A 25,236-nucleotide genomic window follows, 5' to 3' on the forward strand; every position below is an offset into this window, starting at 1 on the left:
AGAAGCTCCGGGGGCCCGGGCCCCGCAAGAGTGTTCTGGGGCCCCCAGAGCGAGTGAAGGACCCCGCTCTGGGGGCCCTGAAAAAATCTCATGGGGGGGGCCCCTGCAGGGCCTGGGGCAAATTGCCCCATTTGCCCCCCCCACCCCACCCTGGGCAGCCCTGCTCCCTGGTGGTGTGTGTTAGGGCTGACCAGAAAACAAAAATGCAGTTTTGTGAAAAACCTCTTGAGTTTTTGACACTTTTCTTTTCAATGAAAAATTAAACTAGACTGATTTGTCTAAACTGAAACTTTTCACATAAATATTCTGTTTGAACAGGAAGACTTCTCAGGTCCAAGTTGGAATGTCTGGTCTCACAGACACAGCCTCCAAGAATAGCCAATAGCCCAGTAGCTAGGGCATTCACCTGGGTTCAAGTCTCTGCTCTGTAAGGGTGGGTGTCTCTCTCTTTCTCTGAAATGCCATCTTGGATCAGAGAAGCCTTCCTGACACAAATTTTGTCCAAATGTAAGTGCCTGAAAAAAGTTTGTTTTGACAAATCAATATTTTTCTAATGGAAAAAAAGCTGAAGAGTTCCCAGCCAGCTTTAGTGCCTGATCTACCCCACAGTCAGACTACTACTGCTCCCAATTACTATGTTAGCACAGGTGGCAGAGGTCGGTGCTGTGGAGGTAAAGATCCAAACACAGTTAGTGACCCAGGTTTGGATTCCAGGCAATGAAATTCCTATTTTAGTGTTTTTAAATATTAGGAAACTAAATAAACCCTAAATTAAATGAAAACATTTAGGTTGCAAAGAGAGGCACTCAAAATAGGAAGTGCTAGAACTAAGGTTACCTTAATTTGGTCCTTTCTCTTTCTGTAGTAAAGAGTGAAGCAGAATGCAGGTTAATTTGAACACACAGAACTTTATTAAACCCTGTGGGCTATTCTAATCATGGTATTGAGTTAATTCCAGTCTAACTCCTTGCATTCCCTGGTCCACTGGTGTCCCCTCAATAACAGTCTCTTCAGGGAACATGGGCCTTCTGACTCCAGTTCCACTCATGATGCATCTTCCCTATTTTAGACAGCTTAATATCAACATTAAAACAAATAATTGATGCCCAGATCCCACCTTGTCCCTTTGGCCAGAGGCCACTAGCACAGAGCTGAGCGGGAGTCTAGTCTTTACCACAAACGCAGCAGGTTAAATAGTCTTTCAGATGGTCTGGTTTCCTGTTGAGGAGACCAAACTAGGAGTGACCTCTTTCAGTCTAGCAAACTCTTGGTAGAGTCTCCTCCCTCTTTGTGGAGGTAGCCTCCAGATGATTCTCTGTCTTTGTTCTGTGGTGATCTCTGTAGGCTTTCTCTGGGTGTTGTCTGCTGGTTTGTAAGTGTCTTCTGTTCCTTAGATCACTTGTCCCTCTTCTATAGTCACCCTGTAACACCTGGGTGCCACTGTAACCCTCAGGATTCCCTTAGTTCACTTCACTCCTCCTGGTGTTTTTTCAATGGCTGGATCCTCACAGGAATTCCTGTCTGCCTGGCCAGTAGATAAGGCTGCGATTTGGTCACGGATTCCATGACGTCCAAAGACCTCTGTGACTTCAGTCAACCCCGGCTGAGAGCTGCAAGGTCCCCTGGTGCTGCTCCAGGCAGGGGGACCCCCTGCAGCTCCTGGCTGCTGCAGGGGGACACCCGCTGCTGCTCTCTGGTGGGGGGGACCCCCAGAGCTCCTGGCTGCTGGGGGGGGGCAGAGGTGACCCCTGCAGCTCTGCACCTCTGTGGGGGGCAGGAGAGACCCCCCAGAGGGGAGCCAGGAGCAGAGGGGGAGCTCCCAGCCCACCCGCAGCTGTCCAGGCTTCTCATTTTATCATGGATATTTTTAGTAAAAGTTAGGGACAGGTCATGGGCTTCCATGAATATTTCATGATTCCCTGTGACCTGTCTGTGACTTTTTTACTAAAAATATCCGTGGCAAAAATCTTAGTCTTACCGGTAGGTCATTGGCTAACCTGTTGTACTTTAGCGCCTGATTCTTCTCATTGTTCTCCATCTCCTCTCAGTGTTATTACCATTGTTCTGGCTGCAACAGACCTCCTCATTCATAGCAGGGTTTTGAGGCTTTGTCCGAGCATTGGACTTTTTTGGTATTCCTGTGTACCAAAGATGCTCGCAAGGGATCTGAATCAGAAGAAACAGTCTTGTGTAACACTCTTAGCAGCTTTCACAGTGGATTCCACCTTTCCATTACTCTGTGAATATGCTGGGGAGGAGGTGTGGTTGTCAAACTCCCATTTTCATGCAAGTTCCTTGAATTCTTCCAAGGCAAATTGAAGTCTGTTGTGGGTGAATACTGTGCCCAGAATGCCATCTCTCTCAGTGAGCCTTCAGTTTCCCAAACACAGACTTGCTTCCAGTATCAGATAGGGCATCAACCTCCCGAAATTTTGAATAGTGCACTGTAATCAAGGTAAATAAATCCATTCTCACTTTTTCCCATGGTCAAGTGGGTAGCTCATGTGGTAAGTCTCTGCTGGTGGCTATCACACAACTGGCAGGTTCACACCCTTCTATCATGAAGTGGAGCTGTGTATTCATTCCTAGCCTGTAAGCATACTCTTGAGCCCACATTAGACCACTGTCAATGCCCACGGGCAAGGCACATATTTTTGTATTATCTCCTTATACGATGAGTCTGGGACAACAGGTCTCGGTCTTCAAAATATGGTTCCATTCTGCACGCTCAGCTCATCTTCAGTTTGAAAATATGGTTCTGCACCTACTGGTATGTGGTTTTTGTCTGCTGGCCACACTGCTAGTATCATTATCTTGACCAGTAGTGAGATGTCCCTTTCCATAACTTCTTTCACTTTCATCAGCTTCACCGTTGAAACTGAGAAATAGTGCAGCACATCAATGGATTCCATGTCGTGATCTCCTTCCCACAACTCATGGATGCTGAATATATATGTCCTGCTCAGGGTGTCAACTACCACCAGCAATCATCCGGGACAATATCTGAGCTTCACCTAGTAGTGCTGGAGGTGTATCAACATGTGCTGCAATCTCTAGAGCACTCAGAAGGGGCTTTGCCATGATTGTCTCCAGGGGGTTGTGGTCTGATTGCACTAGCACTGGATAACCATAGATGTTCTGATAGAATCGCTCCTCTCCAAATACCATAGTTCCATCATTCAATCTCTGCCAGGGCTCTGCCAGCATAAGTGGCCAACTGCTCCTGCAAAAGAGTTATACCGGTTCTTTCTCTAATGCATCACACTGGAGTGTCAGTGGCTCTCCTAGCAGGCAGTACTTCAGGATAGGGGTATCCGTTATCACTTGGGGCTGTTGGGGACCTGCCCAGTCCCAGTCACCATCTGCGAGCTGATGTATGGATAATGCTACTGCAGCCAGGAGTTGACAGAACCTGGACAGAAATTGTACCATTCCTGTGAAGTGCTGTACCCCTTTTCACATACACTGGAGCTGGCATATCTGACTGCCTTCATCTTGTTGGGATCTACTTTCAGTTCATCTGCTGTGAGCAGATGTTCAATGTATGTCACCTCACACTGTTTGAGTTGCATTTTTTCTAGCTTGAGGTTTGTTTTTGTTGAGGTTTTGCAGCACAAAAGCTCGTAGCTTTGTATCATAGTCTTGTTCTGATTCTGTATCATTGCTCCCTTCACCTTCAGTGAGGGATATCGTATGCAACTATTTTCAGCACAGGCAGTACTTCAGTGCTTGGGTGAGTCTTTTCTGAAACACTTCTGCTGCTGGGCAGCCATCTGTAATGAGCAAATGTTGTTGCAAATGTTGTCAGTTTGCTGGATTCTTTATCCACCTGTATGTGCCAAAACCCACTCCTCACATCACAGACCCAAAGACTCTCTGGCTTTGGAAAGTTCTGTCAAAATGCCATCAATTGAGCGCAGTGGATGACTGTATCTTTTCAAAATCCATTCAATGGCTGTGTCTACACAGATGTGTAACTTACCTCATGGCTTCTTTACCACCATGCTACTTACCCAGGTTGTACTCTCCTCTACAGATACAATACCCAGCTCTGCAGACTTTCACATACTGGATTACATAGTGTCACTTGAATTTTCTTCTGTAATAAGCATACAGTTTTTTCACTCTGGGGTCTACATCGAGTCACAGCTTTCCTTCAAGGCAACCATCAGCTTTGGAAACATCCCCATATGCATTTAAAATTGTCTCCATTGTCCATGGGACTCCCCTTTTTGCTACTTGCACTGCAGCTATAAAATTCAGACACTGCACCCTGATCAGATCCATGGCTTGTATGGCTATATTCCCCAAGGAGGGTCCATGGTGCTTATCATCCACCACCACAAACTTAAGTAGATATGGTCTTATTTTTCAGGCTATTTACTATGAGGTCACATTTTCCTAGCAGCTACATTGTGCTCCCCTTGTACATTATTAGACTGAGACCTCCCTTTCTTGTGTGTGCATGAGTCCAGTTTACCCCAAAGATTCAAATTGCAGGAGGCCCCACTATCAAGCTGATATCACACAGGGTGTTTTTCCCTATTAATGTTGCATACACAGATGTTCGTTGCTTTCCTGTCCCAACAGCCTGAACCTGATTCATGATGCTGTCATTGCTCTCAGATGTACAAGAGCGGTGTGGCACCAGTCTGACACACTCTGCTCTTGCACACATTGCTAAAATGGTTCCGCTTACCACATTCCTTGCAATGTGGTCCTGGAGTGGGGCGCTTATTTGCCAGCTCCTGCACAGTACATGCACCTCACGCTGGGTATGGAACTCAGGCCACCTGCTTTCCTTTGCTGTTGTCTCACTGCATGTACGTCTGGGCGGTGGGGAGAGGTTGTGCCTCCTATAAGCATCCATCTAATATGAGATTTCCTTCCTGGTGCAGTGCTTCCACACGTGGTGATCCCAAGTGCTACAGACTATCCTGTCTGGAATTAGTCTGTAAAGTGCCCAAATTTGTATGCAGCAGTCACTGTGCATAAGGCTCTTGCATTAGGGTCCATCCCTTCCCCTTTTGATTGGTAACTAGTGAAAAAAACCTGTGTCCTTCCATAGCTTTGTTCTGCTTTGGAGAGCAATAGGTCCTCAGGGCTTCTAGGACTGAGGCAGTGGTGAGTTTGAGTGGTGCAGACCTCTCTGTCTTGTTCCCAATAAGGCAAAATAACAGTTTTACTTTCCTGCTGTTATCTTGCAGCATGGCCAGGTCTTACAGCTCTAACTCCTCCTTCTACTGCGGTCCATTGCTGGGCTAGGTTTGTGTCTGCAAAATCCAGGGCTTGAGAGGGTGTCAGACCAAGTTCCATAGCTCATGCTGCCAGCTGCTGCACTTCAGGGAATGAACAGTATGAGCGTGTTTCATTCACAGAGTAAAACTGAATACAGGTTAAGCTGAACAAGTGGAACTTTACTAAACCCTATGCACTGCTCTGTCCATGTGGCTGAGTTGCTTCCAGCCTAACTTCCCCCATCCCCCACATTTTCTACTTTTCAATATGTAATATTTTCTCCTCTTAATCAGTTCTGAGATTTTCCTTCATTTCTGGTTCCACCAGAAAAAAAACCCCACAAAACTCAGGCCTTCAATGACAAATTCATCCTTGAGCATAGTTCTTTTAGATAGAAAATTGCCAACTGATCCAACATAAAAGCTAAATTTGGAGAAGTCTATAATGATACCAACTATAATTATCTCGTCTATCAGGTCATGTGTCAGGCTAAGGACACAGCCTGTGCAACTAAGAACATCCCCCACAGCCACCTTTTCCCTGAAACCCCAGTGTGAAAACAAAGCTATTCAATGGCTTCTTTTTTTTATTGCTGATTAATAGCAATCTTTTGAATTGAGTTAAAGAAGGTGTGTGTGTAGATAGATATAGATATATAGCTGTGTATATTTTTGATAAGCATGGAAGGTGCATCCCTCAGCCTCGTGGGAGGTATCCAATGTGGTGTTTAGGGTCACAAAATTTGAAGAACCTTGTTATAGACTGTAGGAAATAGCATTGCAAAGAAGGCTTTCCACATTCTTAAGCACCAATTGGAAGACAGATGCTTGTTTTGGAAGAAACAAGAAAGGAGTTGAATGATTTATTTGCTCCCTACTTGCCTTGTTACTTCCTTATTGCACAAAAGAACTATTCCTCTGTATTTTCATTAGAGGAGAAAAACAGGTTTGTCCCATAGGCTGAGGGGTACCAAGGAGCCTACATTTGAAATGTTTTAGCAAGTCTGATTTTCCTCATTCCTCACACTACTACTGTTAGAGCCAAAACATCTGAGGAATGGAAAAAATCCTGTTTTAAGCAAAAATTAGATGGTAAAAACTTAAGATATATGGAGAGAGATTACAGAATTAGACTAAAATCCCCATCATCCTGATTTCAAGATATGGCCATCCGAAGAAATTTGTGAACTCAGTTGTGCTCCAGACATCTAAAATGAAAAGATCACCAGCAGCATATTTGGACAGGAAAACTACTTGCCTTAGACCAGTGGTTCTCAATCTATTCTCTAGCAAGACCCCCTCTTCCAGCCTCCCTCCCCACACTCTTTAAATGCCTCTCATCTCACCACCCCTTTGTTTTTTATTTTGGCAGGGATTGAGTGGAAAGTTGACTGGTCTATTGTGGAGAGCTGTAAGGCTGCAAGTTACTTCAGGAGAGCCTGAGGGGGAATACATACACTCGCCTTTTCTAATATGTCCAGGTGTTTGCTATTTCTCAGTTTGTTGGCTTTTTGTGGGTGACACAATGCAACTATGTAAGAGGATCATCCTCATTCACTGGTAGAAAAACCAGCATGGAAGGCAAAGGTTTGGGGGTGGTTGTTGTGGGTTTGAGAGAACTTTCTGTATTTAAAAACAAACAATGTTTTGGCTTCAGAAGTCAAATCTAAGCTTGAAATTTCACTATGAAAGTTTGTCATTTGCTACCAACTGTTATGTATATTTAGCCTGTGGCTCAATTAATATTGTTCATTTGCCTATCACACAAGGGTTTTTTTCCATGACAATTTGATGAGTGGCACAAGGCAGCAAGATTTCAGAGAAACCAGCAAGGCAAAATTTGATAGTGTCAAATTAGTTACCTACCTGAAAGTGGAAATGTATTTCCTCCAGTGTAGTGCAACAAATTTTGTAAGTTCATTGATATGGGTGAGGGGAAAATTGGTTTCCTTTGCAGCTGAATTTAAAATCCTAAATCAAAATATTTTTCTATGCTTGGACTAAGTAAAGCTTTAACATGGTTTAGGAAGATGGTCGTGGTCCCAGGTAGACTCTCCTGGGCAAAGCCATGTTATTACCAGGTTAGTGAACTATGCTTTAATTTTAGCTGTGACAGTAGCAGTGATGTGCATTAACTTCATATACAGTAAGAGTGATCCATTGTTGATGATGGTTATAGACAGCAACATAGGTGCTGGAACTAAGAGTACTGCAGCACCCCCTGGCTTGAAGTGGTTTCCATCATATACAGGATTTACAGTTTGGTTCAATGGTTCTCAGCACCCCCACTATAAAAACTGTTCCAGCATCACTGGAAGCAAGTCCTTCCTTCACTCTTAGCAACATCATTAGTGGCTAGTGTAGACCAGCCCAAACTGATCCAAAAAGTTATAGGAAGTGTCACTGAGGCCAAGAGAGCAGTAGTTAGCACCCACTGTCAGTAATGAGTTATCTACCTACTATCTAGAGACCCTAATGATCTATCAACACTGAAGAGAAGCTATTAGAACCACAAATTCAGGCACCTGCAAAGGTGGCTAGACCCTTCACATCCAGGAGTGCTCATAACTACACAGTTCTGCCAATAGCACTGAGTGCACCTTCATCAAAGCTTAACAATACATCAATTCACTACACATCAGCATGCTGCTAGGTTTGAGAAAAACTGGCATTGCAGGTGCACTGTTGTAACTGAACCTCCAAGTTCCTTCCCCCGATGCTTAGAGCATTGTATCATCTTCTCTATACACCAGCTCCTTTCCCCCTTTTAAACAGGCTAATCCTAACCCAAGGAACTCTGTCATCACTGAACAGTGCTTATTGGAAACAGACCACGGAATGCAATGCAAATGTTTAATGCATATTTTAATACAGTATAATTGGACTGGTGAAAGCCATGGTATTATCTTCTCCTGTAAAATGGAAAAATGACACTGATTAGACTCCTCTTACATACTACATAAAAGAGGGCAGGGAAGGAGAGAATGTAGTTTGATATTGCAACATTAAAAACTTATCTTAATATGAATCAGAACTGGTAGACATCAGGTAACTGACTGCAGCAATTTCCGCATCCCAGACACCTTTCAGAAAAACAACAAAAGGAACATAGCTGACCTCCAGCAAGACAAACAACAAAACTGTCACTAAACAATGACTAAACACATGGTTGCGCCAGATAAACTAAACCATTTTTAAACCAGTGCAAATCCCTATATGTAACTTTTATTTAGGTTTAAACCTGGATTTAAATTTAACTAGTGTAGGTAGATTTAAATATGCAAGCTACACAGAACTATTTTAAACAGGTGTTTCCTACAAAGGGTTTTGCACCAGATTAAGCTAAATTGTTCTTCGCCAATTTTAATTAAGCCTGGTGCAACTTGTGCATGTGTAAACGAGGCTTAAGCAACACTACCCACCCAACCTTAAGAAATCCTAGACCTCAGTCTTACCAGCAGGTGAGACTCTAGCACTCAGCAATCCTTCCCGAGATGAGTAGTGTCTTGTAGGGACCATTACCACATCTGGCAAGGAGAAAAGAATAACTTGTTGGGGTCAGATGACTTTCCCAAGAAGGTCCTTTTTTCCTCTAGACCTGTCCTGTATAATCCATTTCTGTGAATCTCTGGAATATGGGGGGAGAATGACATATGAGAAACCATTAACTCAGCTACAAGGCAGAAAACATAAGCATAAAAGATTAAGACATTCAGTAAAATTACATAAAAATCAAGTAACTTACCTCCTCCACGAGCAATGCCTGCTGTAATCGTTGCCAGGATTCCAGGACTACAGATTTGGTGTTAGGATGAGAAGACAATGGTGGCCAAGGACAGGAAAGAAGATGAACAATGGCCCTGGCAGTGGTGGACTGTGATGAGTCCACCCTTCAGTAAAGTTTTAGATTACCATACACTTGCCATTGTTACTAGTGTTTGGTAGTCTGACTTTGTGGCTGGTTCACAGAGGATAGCCACCTATGGCTGGTCCCAACTAACAAATTTAGTCTTTTAACTCAACTCAGAGGTCTGTGCTTTGGAACTAGAGGTCCTGTATTCAGTGCCCACTGACAACCCCTCCAGGGAATTGTTACACACATACTCCCCTTGAAGAATCTTAGATGCAATTCAAGACTTCAATCCTCATGTTCAAAGTCCTCCACAGGACTGGTCCAAGTTACCTAAGGGACCCTCTCCCCTTATTCTGCATGATTAAAACTTCCCATAACAGCTGCTTTCCACAGAAACAATGGAACCATCAACCTTGATGAGAACAAAAATTGGGTACATACCAAAGGGACAAGTTTCCTAAGGAGACACAGTGGGTTGACAATAGCTAAGAAAGGAAAGGACGAATAGACAGGGTGGGCCCCCGATTTTCAGCAGTGCTAATCTGCAGGTGCTCAGCAGCCCCTCAGGGGGGGAAAAAAAATCAGGCACCAGGTTTCTCCAGCAGCACACTCAAATCTGAGGCTGGTTTTTAAAAATGTGGACTAAATTACAGCAGTTGTATCTCCTTGCCCTATCCAGCTAGGGGAGTTTTTCTTTGCTCTTGTTTTGCTGATGGAGCAAGAAAAAGTGCCACATTTGAGGCCTGAAAGCCCATCTTGAAATAAGACCTTTATATAGCAAAGCATCTGTTTGAATTTCAAAAGGGTAAGGAAGTATATTGGGGGAGGACAGATGCTAAAAATCTATTGTGTGTGTATTAAAAAAAAAAAAAGGCATTTCAGATTCCAAAACATGATCTAGCTACCTTTACATTAAGCAATATCTTAGTCTGCAAGTAGTCATTGATTACTGCATTTATTCGGCTGCAATGCATCTAGCATTAACAGATGTGCAATTTCTCCTAGCCCATTCCAGCTATGGACAGATTTCATCTATACTAAGGTCAACTTACAAGACCCCTACTAAGAGTATATCTTTATCAGAGGTCAGCACTATATTCACTTACCAAAAAAAACAGAGAGAGAGAGAGACAGGCTGCTACCAATATGGAAACATTATACCAGTCAGGAGTCCTTTAGACAATTAATGTATCTACAGAGTAAATATAGATATCCTTCCAGAGTTCAATGAGATGCCCTTGAGCATCTGTTGAAATGTTAAGACATCAAACATTCATTCAAACCATTTATTGGGGATATTTATAACAATAATTTAGGGATATGTAAGAAATATAACTTTACAAGAAATGTAGGAAGAACTTTATCTGAGCTTATCTACAGAAGAAGGAATCATCCAGAAATTGGGACACCGTTGGTAAGCAAAGGGAACCTTATTTTTTTAAATGCAGTCAGTTTGTCTAGAGCCTCCATTTGATTTGGAATCTGAACACTTACTTGCAAAAATAACATGGGGCAAGTTTTTCAGAGGATTGTGTCATGTTTTTGTGTTCAACTGCCAGAGACTTCAGAAAATCTCATGACTAAACTCCCTAAAAGCAAAAAAATTCAGAAATGAATCCTCAGTCTGTTACACTAAAACCACAAAAGGAAATCAGGAACTATTAAAGGTTGGTTGGCCCCGGAGTAATCAAGACTAGGGGCAAGTCTACACTACAGTGCTACATCGGCGCAGCTGCACCACGATAGCGCGTCTGGTGAAGATGCACTATGCCAACGAGAGCGTTCTCCTGTCGGCATAATTACTCCACCTTGACAATAAGCAGAAGCTATGTTATTGGGAGAGTGTCTCCTGCTGACATAGTGCCGGTGTAGCTTGGGGGAGGGTCTTTTTCACATCCCTGAGCAACATAAGTTAGAGCGACTTAAGCAGTAGTGTAGACCTGACCCTAGGAAATGTTTAAGCACCTCTATTACTAAAGCTCCTCATCTCTTCCAATCCCTTCCAAAGACCACATCCATCTTTAGGTATTTATCTTCATAACGCTTCTGCAAGGCTGAGAAGTACTATTAGCCCCATTTTACAGATGGTGAGGTGATGTACCAAAAAAAAAAGTGAGACTTGGCCAAAGTCTCTCACAGACTGTAGCAAAGCAGGGAACTGAATCCTGATCTTCTACATTTCAGGATAGCATCCTAACTACCATGTTATCCTTCCTCTACCTTTTGTTTGCAGAATCTGAAACAATAAGTCAGAGGTGTGAATTGATCCATTCATCTCAGTGTGTATTAACTCAGAAAACCAATTATTTTAAATGTCAACATAGTTATAAAACTTTCTCTGACATTTAAAATAACTTTCTCTGTATTAACTATTTCTGGAAGGGAGGATCCTATTATAAAGATCTGCATAATTTACTGTAACTGCAGACCATTTGGCACTACAAGTGAGCAGACTTGGAAGAGTACCATGAATGAGTCTTCCTGACCCTCCAATCAAGAAAGAGCCAAGCAGAGACCAATTGGGTAGCTGAGGCCCTCCAAAGGGGAGCTGAGCGCAAGAAGCCTCTAGGAAGAAAAGCCATGCAGGGAGAAATAACAGACCCCACACATTTAGACCCCAGTGAAAGGAAGCTAAGCCCAAAGAACTAAGAGCATGAGTGAGCATACTTGGAACACTTGCACAATTTCAGGTGGGTGAATTTATTTTGTGAGCTGAGCTTGAAAGATTACAACTCCAAGTACACACTCTGCCCTTCCTGAATGACCTGTAACAAATCCAGTTTGATGCAATGGGAGACAAGCAAGTCATGAAAACTGTACATGCACACTGCACCATGCTCTTCCTGAACTTTTTGTGTGTGATAATACAAATGCATAAGACTAAATACGTACATTGTAAATTTCAATATTTCAGTGCTTTTCTTGCTTGGGCAAGAGCAGAGAAAGCAAGGAAAGCACAACCTGTATGCAGCCACACTCATAATGGACAGTGCTGACTAACGTAGACTAATTACACTTTGGGGTTAGCGGCACTGTAGCTACTCCAATGGAGACCTCTAGTGAGTTGTATCAGTCTTGCTCAGTGACCTTAGGCAGTTCTTGCTGGCTGCAATCTAGGAGGGGTCTAGAAGCAACAGGAGTATCAACATCTCTCAATTATAATAATAGTTGGAGGGAGAAAACAGCCTTCTTAAAAATTAAGGTAACTCAGACAACATCTCTCCTCAGAATGCTTCTTTTAAATTTAGAATTGGAATAAGAACTTCTTGAATTAGTCTCCCTAGTTAGTGCTGTGCACGTCATTGACTCAGGCTCTATTTTTAATTAAGAAGTCGTCACTCTGATTTTCACTTTAAAAATTCTCCTCTATAATTTGTCATCTATCCCCACTCCAGCTCTTTAGTTCCCTTTTCTGGCTATCACTATTAGGGATTGTGTATATACACATTTGCACTAGTTTAATTCAACCAATTTAGTTGAAGAAAACTCCTGTGCTGAGAGACATTTAACCAATTTTAAAATCAATATCCATTTAGGTTGAATGACTTTACAGGAGCAAGCAAAACAGATATAAGCTGGGTTTAGACTGATGTGTCTACACAAAGTTGCACTGATTTAGCGAAATGTTTAAAAATCACACCGTTAGTTAAACTGGTGCAACTTTGTGTTTAGACCAAACCTTTATTTACATTCTATTCTGTTCTCCCCATCCCCCAGCTGCTTAACATTTATCGTATATCTATATATCAATGACTGGCTTTTTGACCTGTTAGACAACCTCTTACTGATGGGGTCAGATCCTCTGCCATGTAAATTTGCATCACTCTATTGACTTCAATGAAGTTATGCCAGTCCACACCAGCTGAGGATCTGGCCATGATATCTTTCTAACTTCTACACAGAAACCAGCTCTATTTATCTCCTTTCCCAACACCACTTTTTCTCCATAACATCCCCAGTACTTTTCCTTGTTATCCATCTTTCCTTCTTCTGACATAAACTGACAACCTTGGCCATGCTCCACAGATCATATTTTCTTCAAATCTTTAAAAAAAAAAAATGAAAACCAGACAAGTTTTATAAACAGCAGTATCCTTAGGTGATTTGAAGCTTCAGATTCATCAATAACCCCGTGATCTAAGCATAGGCACTATTACCACCTTAATTTCAGGAAGTGGCACTTCAGGGGAACTTTTTACATTTTAGTACATCCTTCAACTTTTCCACATTTGATGCTTCTTCAGGGGGGTATCCCACCAGCAGCAAGTGCCACAACCTTTCTATTTGTTCAGACATAGCCAGCCAGCATTCCATCTGTTTTGCAGTTTGTACACAGACAGCACTGGTCTCATTTTCTGCTTTCAGCTGTACAGAAGTCACCGCTGTCTTTGATCAGTTTGTATTACTAGAACATTAGCCCTGTCCATGACAACAAATAACAGCATAAACACAAGAAAGCAAATCATGAACGCAAATCTAAACTCTAGGTTGGAATCAACTAAGAATCTGATCATACAATTTCAGATGTGAAATTCATTTACTCATGCTTGTTTTTGAAAGTCACTAGCATAAACAGACCTAGCAAATTATAAGAATAAAGTTTACTTTGATTTAGAAACTAGTTTGCAACAATTATACAAGGTTTAATATGTACTTTTTGTCTGGGTAGCTAGTGACTGCAAGAGTCAAATGACACTGTTTACCTTGTATGTACAAAACTAAGTCACTGAGAGAAATATTAAAAAGCAAATTTCAGTTGTTGTACAAAGGGCCTGATCCTGCAAGCTTAGGCCAGTCATAACTCCCCTTGACTTTGCCTAAGTAAAGGCTGAAGGTTCTTCCTAACAGTGTCTGTATTGGTAAATTAAAAGTCTTCCCATGTGCCTCTCCTTGATTTACTCAAGCTTGAATAATTGTGATTTTTCCCCCCTCACATTGTTTCCCATCCACTTGCAAATTCATCACCTGTTTCTCCAGGTAAGTTTATAGGAAGGGTACAAAAAGATCTCTTTTTTTTTTAATGTAACAATTGCAAGCTTAGGCCCTGATCCAATAACTGGATCCATAGGGAGAGCCTTTATGCCCCACACAGAGCCCCACTGAGTTCAAGGGGGCTGCCAAAATGAATGCGACTGCAAGATTTAAAGAGGTTACACCCTTTGGTATCAGTGTGTGTAAAGTAGAACTGATCAGACAATGGAAATATAACCAGAATCTCTTTCACTTTCATTTGAAATTTCACTCTTGCTTTTAGTGACCCCCACAGTCCCTCAGGGCCCCTTTCCAAAGTTCCCAGGACCCTAGTAAAACTTCACCCTTTTAAATCATCATGAATTTCTGCATCCACCTACACGAGAGTAAAGTACCCTCTAACAGCCCAAGGTTATTAAGGAATTCCCCTAAGGGTACAGACCCCCTCCCCCCTCTCACTCTCTTTGGACTCCGGAGTAAGGGAGGGAAAGCAGAGAAGGAGATCAGTGAAACACTCCCCTCCCCCCAGATTGCAAGAGAAATGAGGTGGGGGAATATAGAAACCCATAAATATCCCAAAGCCACTGATGCACCAGGAAGAGGGGGGTAATGGGACCGGTCTCCTCCCCCCCTTTACCTCACCAGGGGAAGTGGGGGGCTGAGAAGACGCTGCTGAGCCTGCCGGGCTGGGGCGGCGGCTTCCCTGGTGCCGGGCTGGGGAGTTACCTGCGGCTGGGGGCTGCTCTTCACACCGTTGGCCTCCGGCAGCCGCTGCCGGGCGGGGCTGCCCCGGGGGCAGGTGTCCCGAGCCGGGACATGGTCCCCATCGCCGGCTCCTTCCTCCGCGGCGGGGAAGAGCCCGCAGCAGCGCTGGAAGCGGGCGACGGGCTGGGAGCTGCGGAGCCTGCGGAGCACCCGGGCCATGCTCCAGGGAAGCGAGCGCCTGAGCTGTCTGCGCGCCCCGGCCGACCCGGCACAGGCAGCGCCCCAGGCCGGCGGCCGCGGGTCACGGAACAGGTGCAGCCGCCTGCCCCGGCCCGAGCTCCGCCCCGCGCAGGTGGCCGCCCCCGCCCGGCTACAGGGCCGACCGCGGCGTGCCAGCCCCGTCCGGCTCCGCGCAGGCGGCAGCGCCCGCGCCGCCCCCGGCATGGGGTGTGTGCGCCCCTGTCCCAGGCAGCGGGCGCGGCGGGTGCGCCCCTACGAGCCCCCGTCCCCGGTACTGGGGTGTGTGCGCCCCTGTGAGCCCATCTCACTCCCGCCCCCCACCAGGACCGGGGTGTGTGCGCCCCTCCGAGCCCCTGTCTCCAGCACTGGGGTGTGTGTGCCCCTCCGAGCGCCCGTCCTTGGTACCATGGGGTGTGTGCGCCCCTCCGAGCCCCTGTCTCCAGCACTGGGGTGTGTGTGCCCCTCCGAGCGCCCGTCCTTGGTACCCTGGGGTGTGTGCGCCCCTCCGAGCCCCCGTCCCTGGCACCATGGGGTGTGTGCGCCCCTCCGAGCCCCCGTCCCTGGCACCATGGGGTGTGTGCGCCCTTGCGAGCCCATCTCACTCCCGCCCCCCACCAGGACCGGGGTGTGTGCGCCCCTCCGAGCCCCTGTCTCCAGCACTGGGGTGTGTGCGCCCCTCCGAGCACCCGTCCTTGGTACCCTGGGGTGTGGGCGCCCCTCCGAGCGCCCGTCCTTGGTACCCTGGGGTGTGTGCGCCCCTCCGAGCCCCCGTCCCTGGCACCATGGGGTGTGTGCGCCCCTCCGAGCGCCCGTCCCAGACACCAGAGTGGGTGCGCCCCTCCGAGCCCCCGTCCCTGGCACCATGGGGTGTGTGCGCCCCTCCGAGCGTCCATCCCAGACACCAGGGTGGGTGCGCCCCTCCGAGCCCCCGTCCCTGGCACCATGGGGTGTGTGCGCCCCTCCGAGCCCCCGTCCCTGACCCTGAGGTGTGTGCGCCCCTCCGAGCCTCCCCCCAGCACACAGGTATGTGTGCGCTCTCCCATCGTCCCACCTTCCCCCACACACACCTGCATGTGCCCTTCTGAACACCAGTGGCTGTTCCTGTCAGCCCCAGCCATTCTGTGCCCTCTGAACTCCAGCGCCTCTTCCCGCCCACAGGTACCTGCACCCCCTCTCACTTCTATCAGTACTGATCTTCACTCCTCACTCTCCTACCCACACAGGAGGTGAGACAACCTTCCCCCCCCACACACACACCCCAACCACCACTTTCAGGTCAGGGCAAGACAAACTTCATACAAGTATCAGAAGGGTAGCTGTGTTAGTCTGGATCTGTAAAAGCAGCAAAGAATCCTGTGGCACCTTATAGACTAACAGTTGTTTTGGAGCATGAGCTTTCGTGGGTGAATACCCACTTCGTCGGATGCAAGTAGTGGAAATTTCCAGGGGCAGGTATATATATGCAAGCAAGAAGCAAGCTAGAGATAACGAGGTTAGTTCAATCAGGGAGGATGAGGCCCTGTTCTAGCAGTTGAGGTGTGAAAACCAAGGGAGGAGAAACTGGTTCTGTAGTTGGCAAGCCATTCACAGTCTTTATTTAATCCTGAGCTGATGGTGTCAAATTTGCAGATGAACTGAAGCTGAAAGTTTCAAAGAGAAACTGCTGAGCTTCAGTTCATCTGCAAATTTGACACCATCAGCTCAGGATTAAACAAAGACTGTGAATGGCTTGCCAACTACAGAACCAGTTTCTCCTCCCTGGGTTTTCACACCTCAACTGCTAGAACCCTATGCTATACAGATTTCATGGAGGAGACCAGCATTTCACAAACTGGGGTCCTGACCCAAAATTCGGTTGCGGGGGGGAGGGGTTGCAAGGTTCTTGTAGGAGCTGGGGCGGCTCTGCCACCAAAGCACCAAGCTGCCTAGCCCAAAGGGGCTAGGGAGGGCAGGCAGGGGGCGGTGGACCTGCCTGTCATGCCCTGCGGGAGGAGCGGGGGACACCGACCGGACCTGCGACGCACGCGAGACTGCGGGCTGCGCTCCGCGGCGTCCTGCGGGCTCTCCTCAGCCTCATGCGCGCGGCAGCGCGCCGGCCGGACGCGCCGCCGCGCGCCCCCCGTCGCGCCGCGCCGCTGGAGGCGCGCTGTGTTCCCTGCTCCTCCTCCCTCCCGCGCCTGCCGCTGCGGCGGGTCTCGCCCCCGGGGGCGGCTCCGGCCGTGCGAGCGAAGAGGCGGAAGCGGGAAGGAACGACGCGGGGACCCGCGGCGGCGCGGCGGCGCAGCTAACGCAGGGGTGTAGGAGAGTCATGGTATTGCTACCCTTCCTTTTGCGCTGCTTCAGAGCTGGGTGGCTGGAGCGTAGCATCTGCTGGCCAGGCACCCAGCCCTGAAGGCAGTGTCCCGACAGCAGCAGTGCCAAATAAGGGAGGCAATACCATATCATACCATGCCACCTTTGCTTCTCTGCTGCTGCCTTCAGAGCTGGGTGGCCAGAGAGTGGCAGCTGCTGGCCAAGGGCAGCAGTGCAGAAGTAAGGGTAGCAATACAATACTGTACCATCCTTACATTTTTGCTGCTTCTGACAGTGGCACTGCCTTCAGAGCTGTCCTCCTGGTGTCCAGCTGCCCAGCTTGGAAGGCAGCACTACTGCTAGCAGGAATGCACAAGTAAGGGGGGCAATACTTGTGAGGGGAGGGATAGCTTAGTGGTTTGAGCATTGGCCTGCTAAGCCCAGGGTTGTGAGTTCAATTCTTGAGGGGGCCACTTAGGGATCTGGGGCAAAAATTGGTCCTGCTAGTGAAGGCAGAGGGCTGGACTCAATGATTTTTCAAGGTCCCTTCCAGTTCTAGGAGACTGGTATATCTCCAATTACTTATTTCTTTCTAACAGGGCCTCATCCTCCCTGATTGAACTAACCTCATTATCTCTAACTTGCTTCTTGCTTGCATATATATACCTGCCCCTGGAAATTTCCACTACATGCAGTCAACGAAGTGGGTATTCACCCACAAAAGCTCATGCTCCAAAACATCTGTTAGTCTATAAGGTGCCACAGCAAACTTCATACAGTTTCCCCTTTAGACCACAGGTCTCTCAGTCTTTCCTGGGTTTTGTTAGAACTGGTCTCCAGCTAGCAGCTAGTCTCCTGTATGTGCTGTGAGATCCTCCAGAGGGCAAAGGAAAAGTGGAGATGCAGCTTAAGTACCAGTGTTGCAGAGATGTGAGTGAAGCCTTGGAATCTCTCCACATTCCTAAGAGATCTCATGTTGATGTTGAAGAGGAAGGGAAATAGGCTGCATGTGAAGACAAAGAGAAGTAGTTGCCCATAGCTACACTCTGAATCCTGGTAGAGAGGACTTGGGAAGTGGTTATAGGCAATTGTGCCAAAATTGAAGTCTTGTGTCCTGGCTGATTCATCGTTAAGCATAGATGATTAGGTAGCATCAATAGTGGGGAGAAGCCACAGTTACAGGCTGTAACTTGCTAGATGTAACTCTTCCTGGATGAGGTCTTGGCCATAGCTATCCATGCTTTTGTCATGTCCAGACTAGATTATTGACACTCGCTCTATCTGGGACTGAACAAGGATACAATGCAGAGGCTCCGGCTTGTATGGGAGGTAGTGACTGCATTATTAATGGTACAAGCTGCTGTGAGCACATCACCCCTGTGCTCTTATCCCTTTTGAGCTCCCAGACTGTTTCCATTGCTCAGCAAAAGCTTTGGTCCTGATCTTCAAAGCTAACAACAGGTTGAAGACTGAGATACACCAGTATCCAGGCTTCTAATCATAACTGCCAAGACTGCTGTGCTCCTCTGGGACTGTGCAATTTATAAAGCTCCAGCATGGTAGCTGGAGATAAAGTATTTTTGGTCAGCGGGGTTTGGCTGTAGAACAAACTTCTAGAGGGGATCAGACTAATCTAGATCCTGACCACTTCCAGAGCACTCTCAAAATCTTTGTATTTGACAAAGCATTTCTACAACAATGATTGAATATACAGTACCCAAGCAGGGAGAGAAGAAGAGAATGAACCCCCTTGCATTTCACTGAGGAATTTACCTGAAATACACTTAGTGATGGATGTTATAGAAAAAACAGAGAGAGCTCTATGTGTGAGAGAGTCCCAGGCCACACTCTGGCCCAGTATGTCTGCCTCACAAAGATATATCCATACTCCACTCCTCAGCAGTCCTAGAACCTCTCCATCCCGACCACCAGATGTGTACACTCTGCAACAATTCTGACACTGGCTGACAACACTCTGGCCCCACAGCAATCCCATCCCCATACAGGTATGTTTACCACATCTCCCTCTGATACCCCAGGATCTCCCTCTCCCTGTCCAGGCAGGTGCATGTTGCACCCTACCCTGGGCCCTGCATTAACCCTTCTCTGCACATGTATATGCAACACATTCCAGCTTCAGCATCTCCTCCCTCAAACAGGTGTATGCTGGTCAGCATCCCTGTGCTCTGCACTGCACCAGTGTAACATCACCTACATTACACCTAGGTCTGTCTGTTCCCCACACTAGCCCAGGGAAATATTAAGTAGAGGGGTGTAGCCTAAAGCTAACCAGCAATTAGGCACTAAATCCCTTTGTGAATATTTGTGACCTTCTGGGTTCCCGAAACTGAGACACCCAGGGTCTGATCTTTAGAGGTGCTGAGCTACCACAAATCCATCTGAAGTCACTTTTCATGTAGAACTGCATTTTGAATAGTTCATGTGTACTCATCTGCTCTCATGATTAAAGAGTTCAGCTTGCTTGTCAGCATGATTTCCCATTGGCTTTAGGGTGCAGGACATCCATTCAGGCATTATTATGTGTAAAGGCAGGTGTTATGCAAATGATTTTTATGAAATGATCTTTGAGGCTGCATAATACTTTGGGTGCTTTCATAAATATCTGGGAAAACTGTTTCCCACTGCCTTTTCTCTCTTTAGGACTCGGGAAACCTCTGTGGGGTGGAATATTTAACAAAAGAAATACATCTGTATTTCTCAATTCCAGCTATAGGGCTAAATTAATCCCTGGAGTGACTTCAATAAAGTTGCACCAGAGATGAATTTGCCCCATATGTTTATGACTGTTTCTTCGTATTACAGGAAATATCCCCCAGCACATTCCATTCCCATTTTATCCATCAATATGAAAAACTCTGTGAAAAGTTGTAAACATATTGGTTTCAAAGGGTGAAATCTCAGCCCCACTAAAGTCAATGCAAATTTTGCCATTGACATCAATGAGGCCAGGATATCACCCAAAGCTTGCAACAAGAACAACAAGGAAACTATGTAATGACAGATAGATATAGAATAGTTTTCAATATTGACAGCATGTGACTGGTGGGACAGTTCTGAACAGCTTGTTTTTTTAAAGCTCTCTTGCAGACACAAAGCCTATATCTATTTGATCGGCCTATCTAAGTATTTAAATTGTCCTTATCATAATATGTAAATGCCTACCAATTATTTTCAAATAGAAATAATAATCCTGACATCCTTACCCAATTTTTGTTCAGTCTTTGTTCAGACAAAATGCCCCCTGAAATCAATGAGAGGCTTTCCTGAAGATAGGCCGCAGGATTTGACCCATGAAATTAAAGGTGAGTGAATGAGCTTGTATAAGAATTGCCCCAAAACTTGTATCTTACCTTTGAACCTAAACTTTGTTTGGGGCTAAAAAGTATTGCACTAATTTATTTATTTTTTAAAAATTATTATTTTGCACTTCTGGTTTTAGCTAAAATATTGCAAGGAAGGCTATTGTTATAGTAGTTCCAGCTAGAAGGAACCCAAGAATTGCTGGATGTTTGTGCTTGTGGGAATTCCAGCTTTATGTTGCTGCTGTATTTGTGTAGAAGCTTTTCATTTCAGTTCCTCTCTGGATGGTTGTGGTTGGCTAAGTAGCAGTAGGACTAATTAGGCAGCCTGAAAAGTGGCTCAGTAACTCCAGGGCAAACAGGATGTCTTCAAGAAATATAACTGGAGAACTATTAATAAAGAAAAAGGGGAAAATACATGTATGGGGCAACTACAGAAAGCACAAGCCACTGAAGACCCTAGTAGGCACTGGGGAAAACAAACTGAAGATCCCCTGAAGAAAATGCCTTGGGGGAGGGGGGAGCTGCATTTATTTCCTTCCTACCTTTTCAGCATAAACTTTACTCAGTCTTTGTTTGCCCGCTACTCACTACAGTTCCCCAAGAAATTTGTGTCAAAGCTCTGTTTTGCTTTAGGAAATTTCAAGGTCAAGTTTACTACTGGTGTAAGTAAATGAACATCTACCCACCTCAGTTTCACCTACTTATGCAAGCAGTGAATTTGGTCTGTTTGACCTTTATCTATTTCAAAACAAGACATCACCCATCTTCTTCCCCTTGGGTGTCAGCTACAATTTAAAATAGAGGTGTAGTTAACTGCGGCCATAATTTTGCACCCAAATGCAAATGCAAGTGTAAAATTGTGCTTGCAGTGCTGGAGGCCATTGCTGAAAATGGAGGCTGAAGGTGAAGGGCATAAGGGGAGACTAGCAACTAAACTCAGACCTAAAATTTAGGTGATAATGGTTGTTTTCAAAAAACTCTGTTAAAAATGTTTCCATTATTTTAGAATCATAGTGGATGCAATGTTTTGTTGCTAGTCAATATTCTACTCTATTGTTTGTGACCAACACAAACATTGCAGGGGAATGTATGCATGCACACGAAGTCATGGGCCTGTGGTCCACAGCAGGAGCACCTCTGGCACTGGACTACAAAGAGGAAAGGAGCTGATGCTGCCAGGAGATGCTCTCCCCTTTGAGTGGATGCAAAGAGGCACCATTGCTTTGCTCTCTCTCCAGAAAGTGGCTGGGTGGGTAGGAGGGGAACAGGAGCTTCCCTGGGAGTGGCCTCCCTTCCCAAGGGGTAGTGAAGAGGCATCATTACAGAAGCCATAGTGATAGTGGGCATAATATAAGACCCCCATGTAGATAGATCCAAGCCGGGCCTTCCCCTGGGTGAGGTGGGGGGGAATGAAGAGAAGTGCATGCTCCTTCAAGTCAGTGCAGTATTGGAGTAATGGGGGAAATAACATGTGGGGTTGGGTATTAGGACTTGCAAATGGCATGTGTTTATGGGTATCTCTGTATGTGTTTTATGTTGTGTGCAGGCAGAGAGGGAGGGGAAAGGCTGTCTGTATGAGTGCTGTGCATATTGTGGTATTGAGAGCTTGACTGCCTATGTGAGTGTTATATTGTGTTGTACTGTCTGTATACAAGGGATGGCATTTGTGTGTGGTGTGGAGAGGCTTACCAGAGTGTAGGATGTGGATGCGGAGTGTGTGTTGAGTTTGGAGCAGAGCGCTGTTGAGGGAAGGGTCAGAAACGGAGTGTGGCATGGGCTGTAAACTTATACAGAAACAGGAAGTACAATTTAGAAAAAAAAATTGAGTGGTACAGTTCATTTAACAATAAGCATTTTTCCCATTCCTAACCGTAATGCACAGCCCTGAATATCTAATCTCCTAGAGCTCTAATAGATGGAGGAGAAGGTGTATGGCTTCCAGAGCAGGGCATGAATATCGACACTGGAAATTTTCAGCATTTTTTCTACCATTGGTGTAACACCACTGCAGTTCTACTTGTGGTAATGACAGTGGAAGTGCTAGTAAATACACTGGACTCATGCAGTTTTGCTACTATGTTTTCTTTTGATAGACCAACAGTGGCAAAAATGCTAGCTAAAACATGGCCCATGATGTCACTGTGCTGTTGTATGAGACAGAAATCACTACAGTGATTTGCACAGAACTCAACATATACATAATTAATATTATGGACATAGAGAAAGACAAATCCAGAATTTCAGTCTAAGTAGTAAGATAGGTAGGGAAAACTGGTTTTCAAAAATATGTCAGATTTTCAGAACTTTAGAGCACCCCCTACCTCCATTGAAATCAATGGGAGCTGCAGATATTCAACACCTCTGAAAAACAAATCTTATGTGTAGGATTATCGGCCGCCATCTCCAGTTTAAGCACTGTGTTGATTAGACCTGATCTAAATGGAGTTAGAAACATGGTCAGATTTACAAAGCTATTTAGGTACTTAAAGATGTCTAGTGGGAATGACAAAAGTGTCTAAGCAGGCTATGCTGTCATATACTACGTGGTAGACCATACGCTAAGTAAATGTATTTTAGAGAAAAGCCTTGATGATAAAAAACCTCACCCGTACTGATTTTTCTGATGACATCGCTCTGGTTTGTCAAATCAACAGCTGAGCTAGTTGCAACACCCCACCCCCCCGAAAGCTCATCAGCAAAATTTGGCCTGCAAATTAATTGGGATAAATTCTTCCTGTCAGTGATTTTGAACATCCTGAAGGCTCTAGCATCTTAGTGGGTAATCATCCAGGTGAGATGGGTGGTGATTTCACCTCCCTCAGCTCTGCTGTTGATAATATGGGCTGCATTGAGAAAGAACCTAAAGCCTGCATTGCAAAAGTGTCATCAGTAAAGGGGTGTCTCATCAAGAATGTTTTTTGTAAATCAAACACCTTGATGACTAGACAAAGCTGAGGATATATAATGCATCAGTGGCCAGTATATGACCAAAAAATGCCCCCTCACTGTCAAGATGAATGAAGAGATCTGCTTTCTAAATAAACAGGTCATAAGAACATAAGAACATAAGAAAGGCCGTACCGGGTCAGACCAAAGGTCCATCTAGCCCAGTATCTGTCTACCGACAGTGGCCAATGCCAGGTGCCCCTGAGGGAGTGAACCTAACAGGCAATGATCAAGTGATCTCTCTCCTGCCATCCATCTCCATCCTCTGACAAACAGAGGCTAGGGACACCATTCTTACCCATCCTGGCTAATAGCCATTTATGGACTTAGCCACCATGAATTTATCCAGTCCCCTTTTAAACATTGTTATAGTCCTAGCCTTCACAACCTCCTCAGGTAAGGAGTTCCACAAGTTGACTGTGCGCTGCGTGAAGCGGTCCCACTCTCTTAAATGGTTGCCCAGTGCTCTCTAAGGGGGTATGGTCATCTGCCCCAAAAGCCTACCAACTTCCCTGTGAGGATCATCTTTGATTTCGACCCAAGGAGAAAGCAGGATAGAATACACACACCCCGGAACACCTAAACCATGATAGCTGTGGACGGCATCAACAGACACCTGTCTCTCACAGGAATTTTACTCTGTAACACACTAGATTTGGCTTAGAACAGGACATCATGGAGTCACATAATTAGGGCCCTATCACATTCAGGGTCCATTTTGGTCAATTTCATGGTCACAGGATTTTAAAAATAATATATTTTATTATTTCAGCTATTTAAATCTGAAATTTCACTGTGTTGTAATTGTAGGGATCCTGACCCAAAAAGGAGTTGTGGGGAGGTCACCAGGTTATTGTAGGGGAGGTTGTGGTACTGTTACCCTTACTTCTGCACTGCTGCTGATGGCAGCTCTGCCTTCAGAGCAGATCAGCTGGAAAGCAGCAGCTGCTGGCCGGGAGCCCAGCTCTGAAGGCAGAGCTGCCAGCAGCAGCACTGCAGGAGTAAGGGTGGCATGATATGGTATATTGCCACCCTTACTTCTGCACTGCTGTCTGCACAACTGGGCCTCAGTCAGCAGCTGCCACTCTCCGGCTGCCCAGCTCTGAAGTCATCAGCGCAGAATTAAGGGTGGCATGGTATGGTATATTGCCACCCTTACTTCTGCAATACTGCTGGTGGGGTGTTGCTTTCAGAGCTGGGTGCCCGGCCAACAGCCACTGCTCTTCGGCTACCCAGCTTTGAAGGCAGCGCAGATGTAAGGGTGGCAATACCACAACCCTCCTAAAATAGCCTTGTGACCCCTTCCCTGCAAATCCCTTTTGGGTCAGGACCCTCAATTTGAGAAATGCTGGCCTCCCCCGTGAAATCTGTACAGTATACGGTAAAAGCACACAAAAGACCAAATTTCATGGGGAAAACCAGATTTCATGGTCTGTGACATGTTTTTTGTGGCCATGAATTTGGTAGGGCCCTACACATAATGTATTCATTGGCCTCTACGCTGTCCAAGAGACAGTAGTAGAACTAACATAAGCCAGTTATGCACCTTACCTGCTTAGACACTTTTGAAGAGCCCACTATGCACCTAAGTACCTTTATAAATTTGGCCCATGGTGGTTAAGCTGGTGGTGGAAAGCAGTCACCGGTACACACAATGGCCCCCAATGTC

The 25,236-nt window shown here is 45.7% G+C and overlaps 2 protein-coding genes across 2 annotated transcripts in view; one reads left to right on the forward strand and one right to left on the reverse strand.

Annotated features, from left to right (window-relative positions):
• Window positions 1-15,038, reverse strand: part of SGPP2 (sphingosine-1-phosphate phosphatase 2) — a 71,493-nt gene extending 56,455 nt beyond the window's left edge. Inside the window, exon 1 of the mRNA XM_039489294.1 lies at window positions 14,788-15,038. Within this exon, the coding sequence (XP_039345228.1) occupies window positions 14,788-14,985 (198 nt within the window). The 5' untranslated portion in view covers window positions 14,986-15,038. The remainder of the gene's footprint in view (window positions 1-14,787) is intronic.
• The window catches only part of PAX3 (paired box 3), a 201,474-nt gene that overhangs the window by 8,468 nt on the left and 167,770 nt on the right, over window positions 1-25,236 (forward strand). The window contains exons 3-5 of the mRNA XM_039489291.1: window positions 6,610-6,718; window positions 11,518-11,780; window positions 20,538-20,621. The gene's annotated coding sequence lies outside the window, so the exon portion shown is untranslated. The remainder of the gene's footprint in view (window positions 1-6,609; window positions 6,719-11,517; window positions 11,781-20,537; window positions 20,622-25,236) is intronic.

Source organism: Mauremys reevesii, linkage group 9 (assembly GCF_016161935.1).
Source record: "Mauremys reevesii isolate NIE-2019 linkage group 9, ASM1616193v1, whole genome shotgun sequence".
NCBI lineage: Eukaryota > Metazoa > Chordata > Testudines > Geoemydidae > Mauremys > Mauremys reevesii.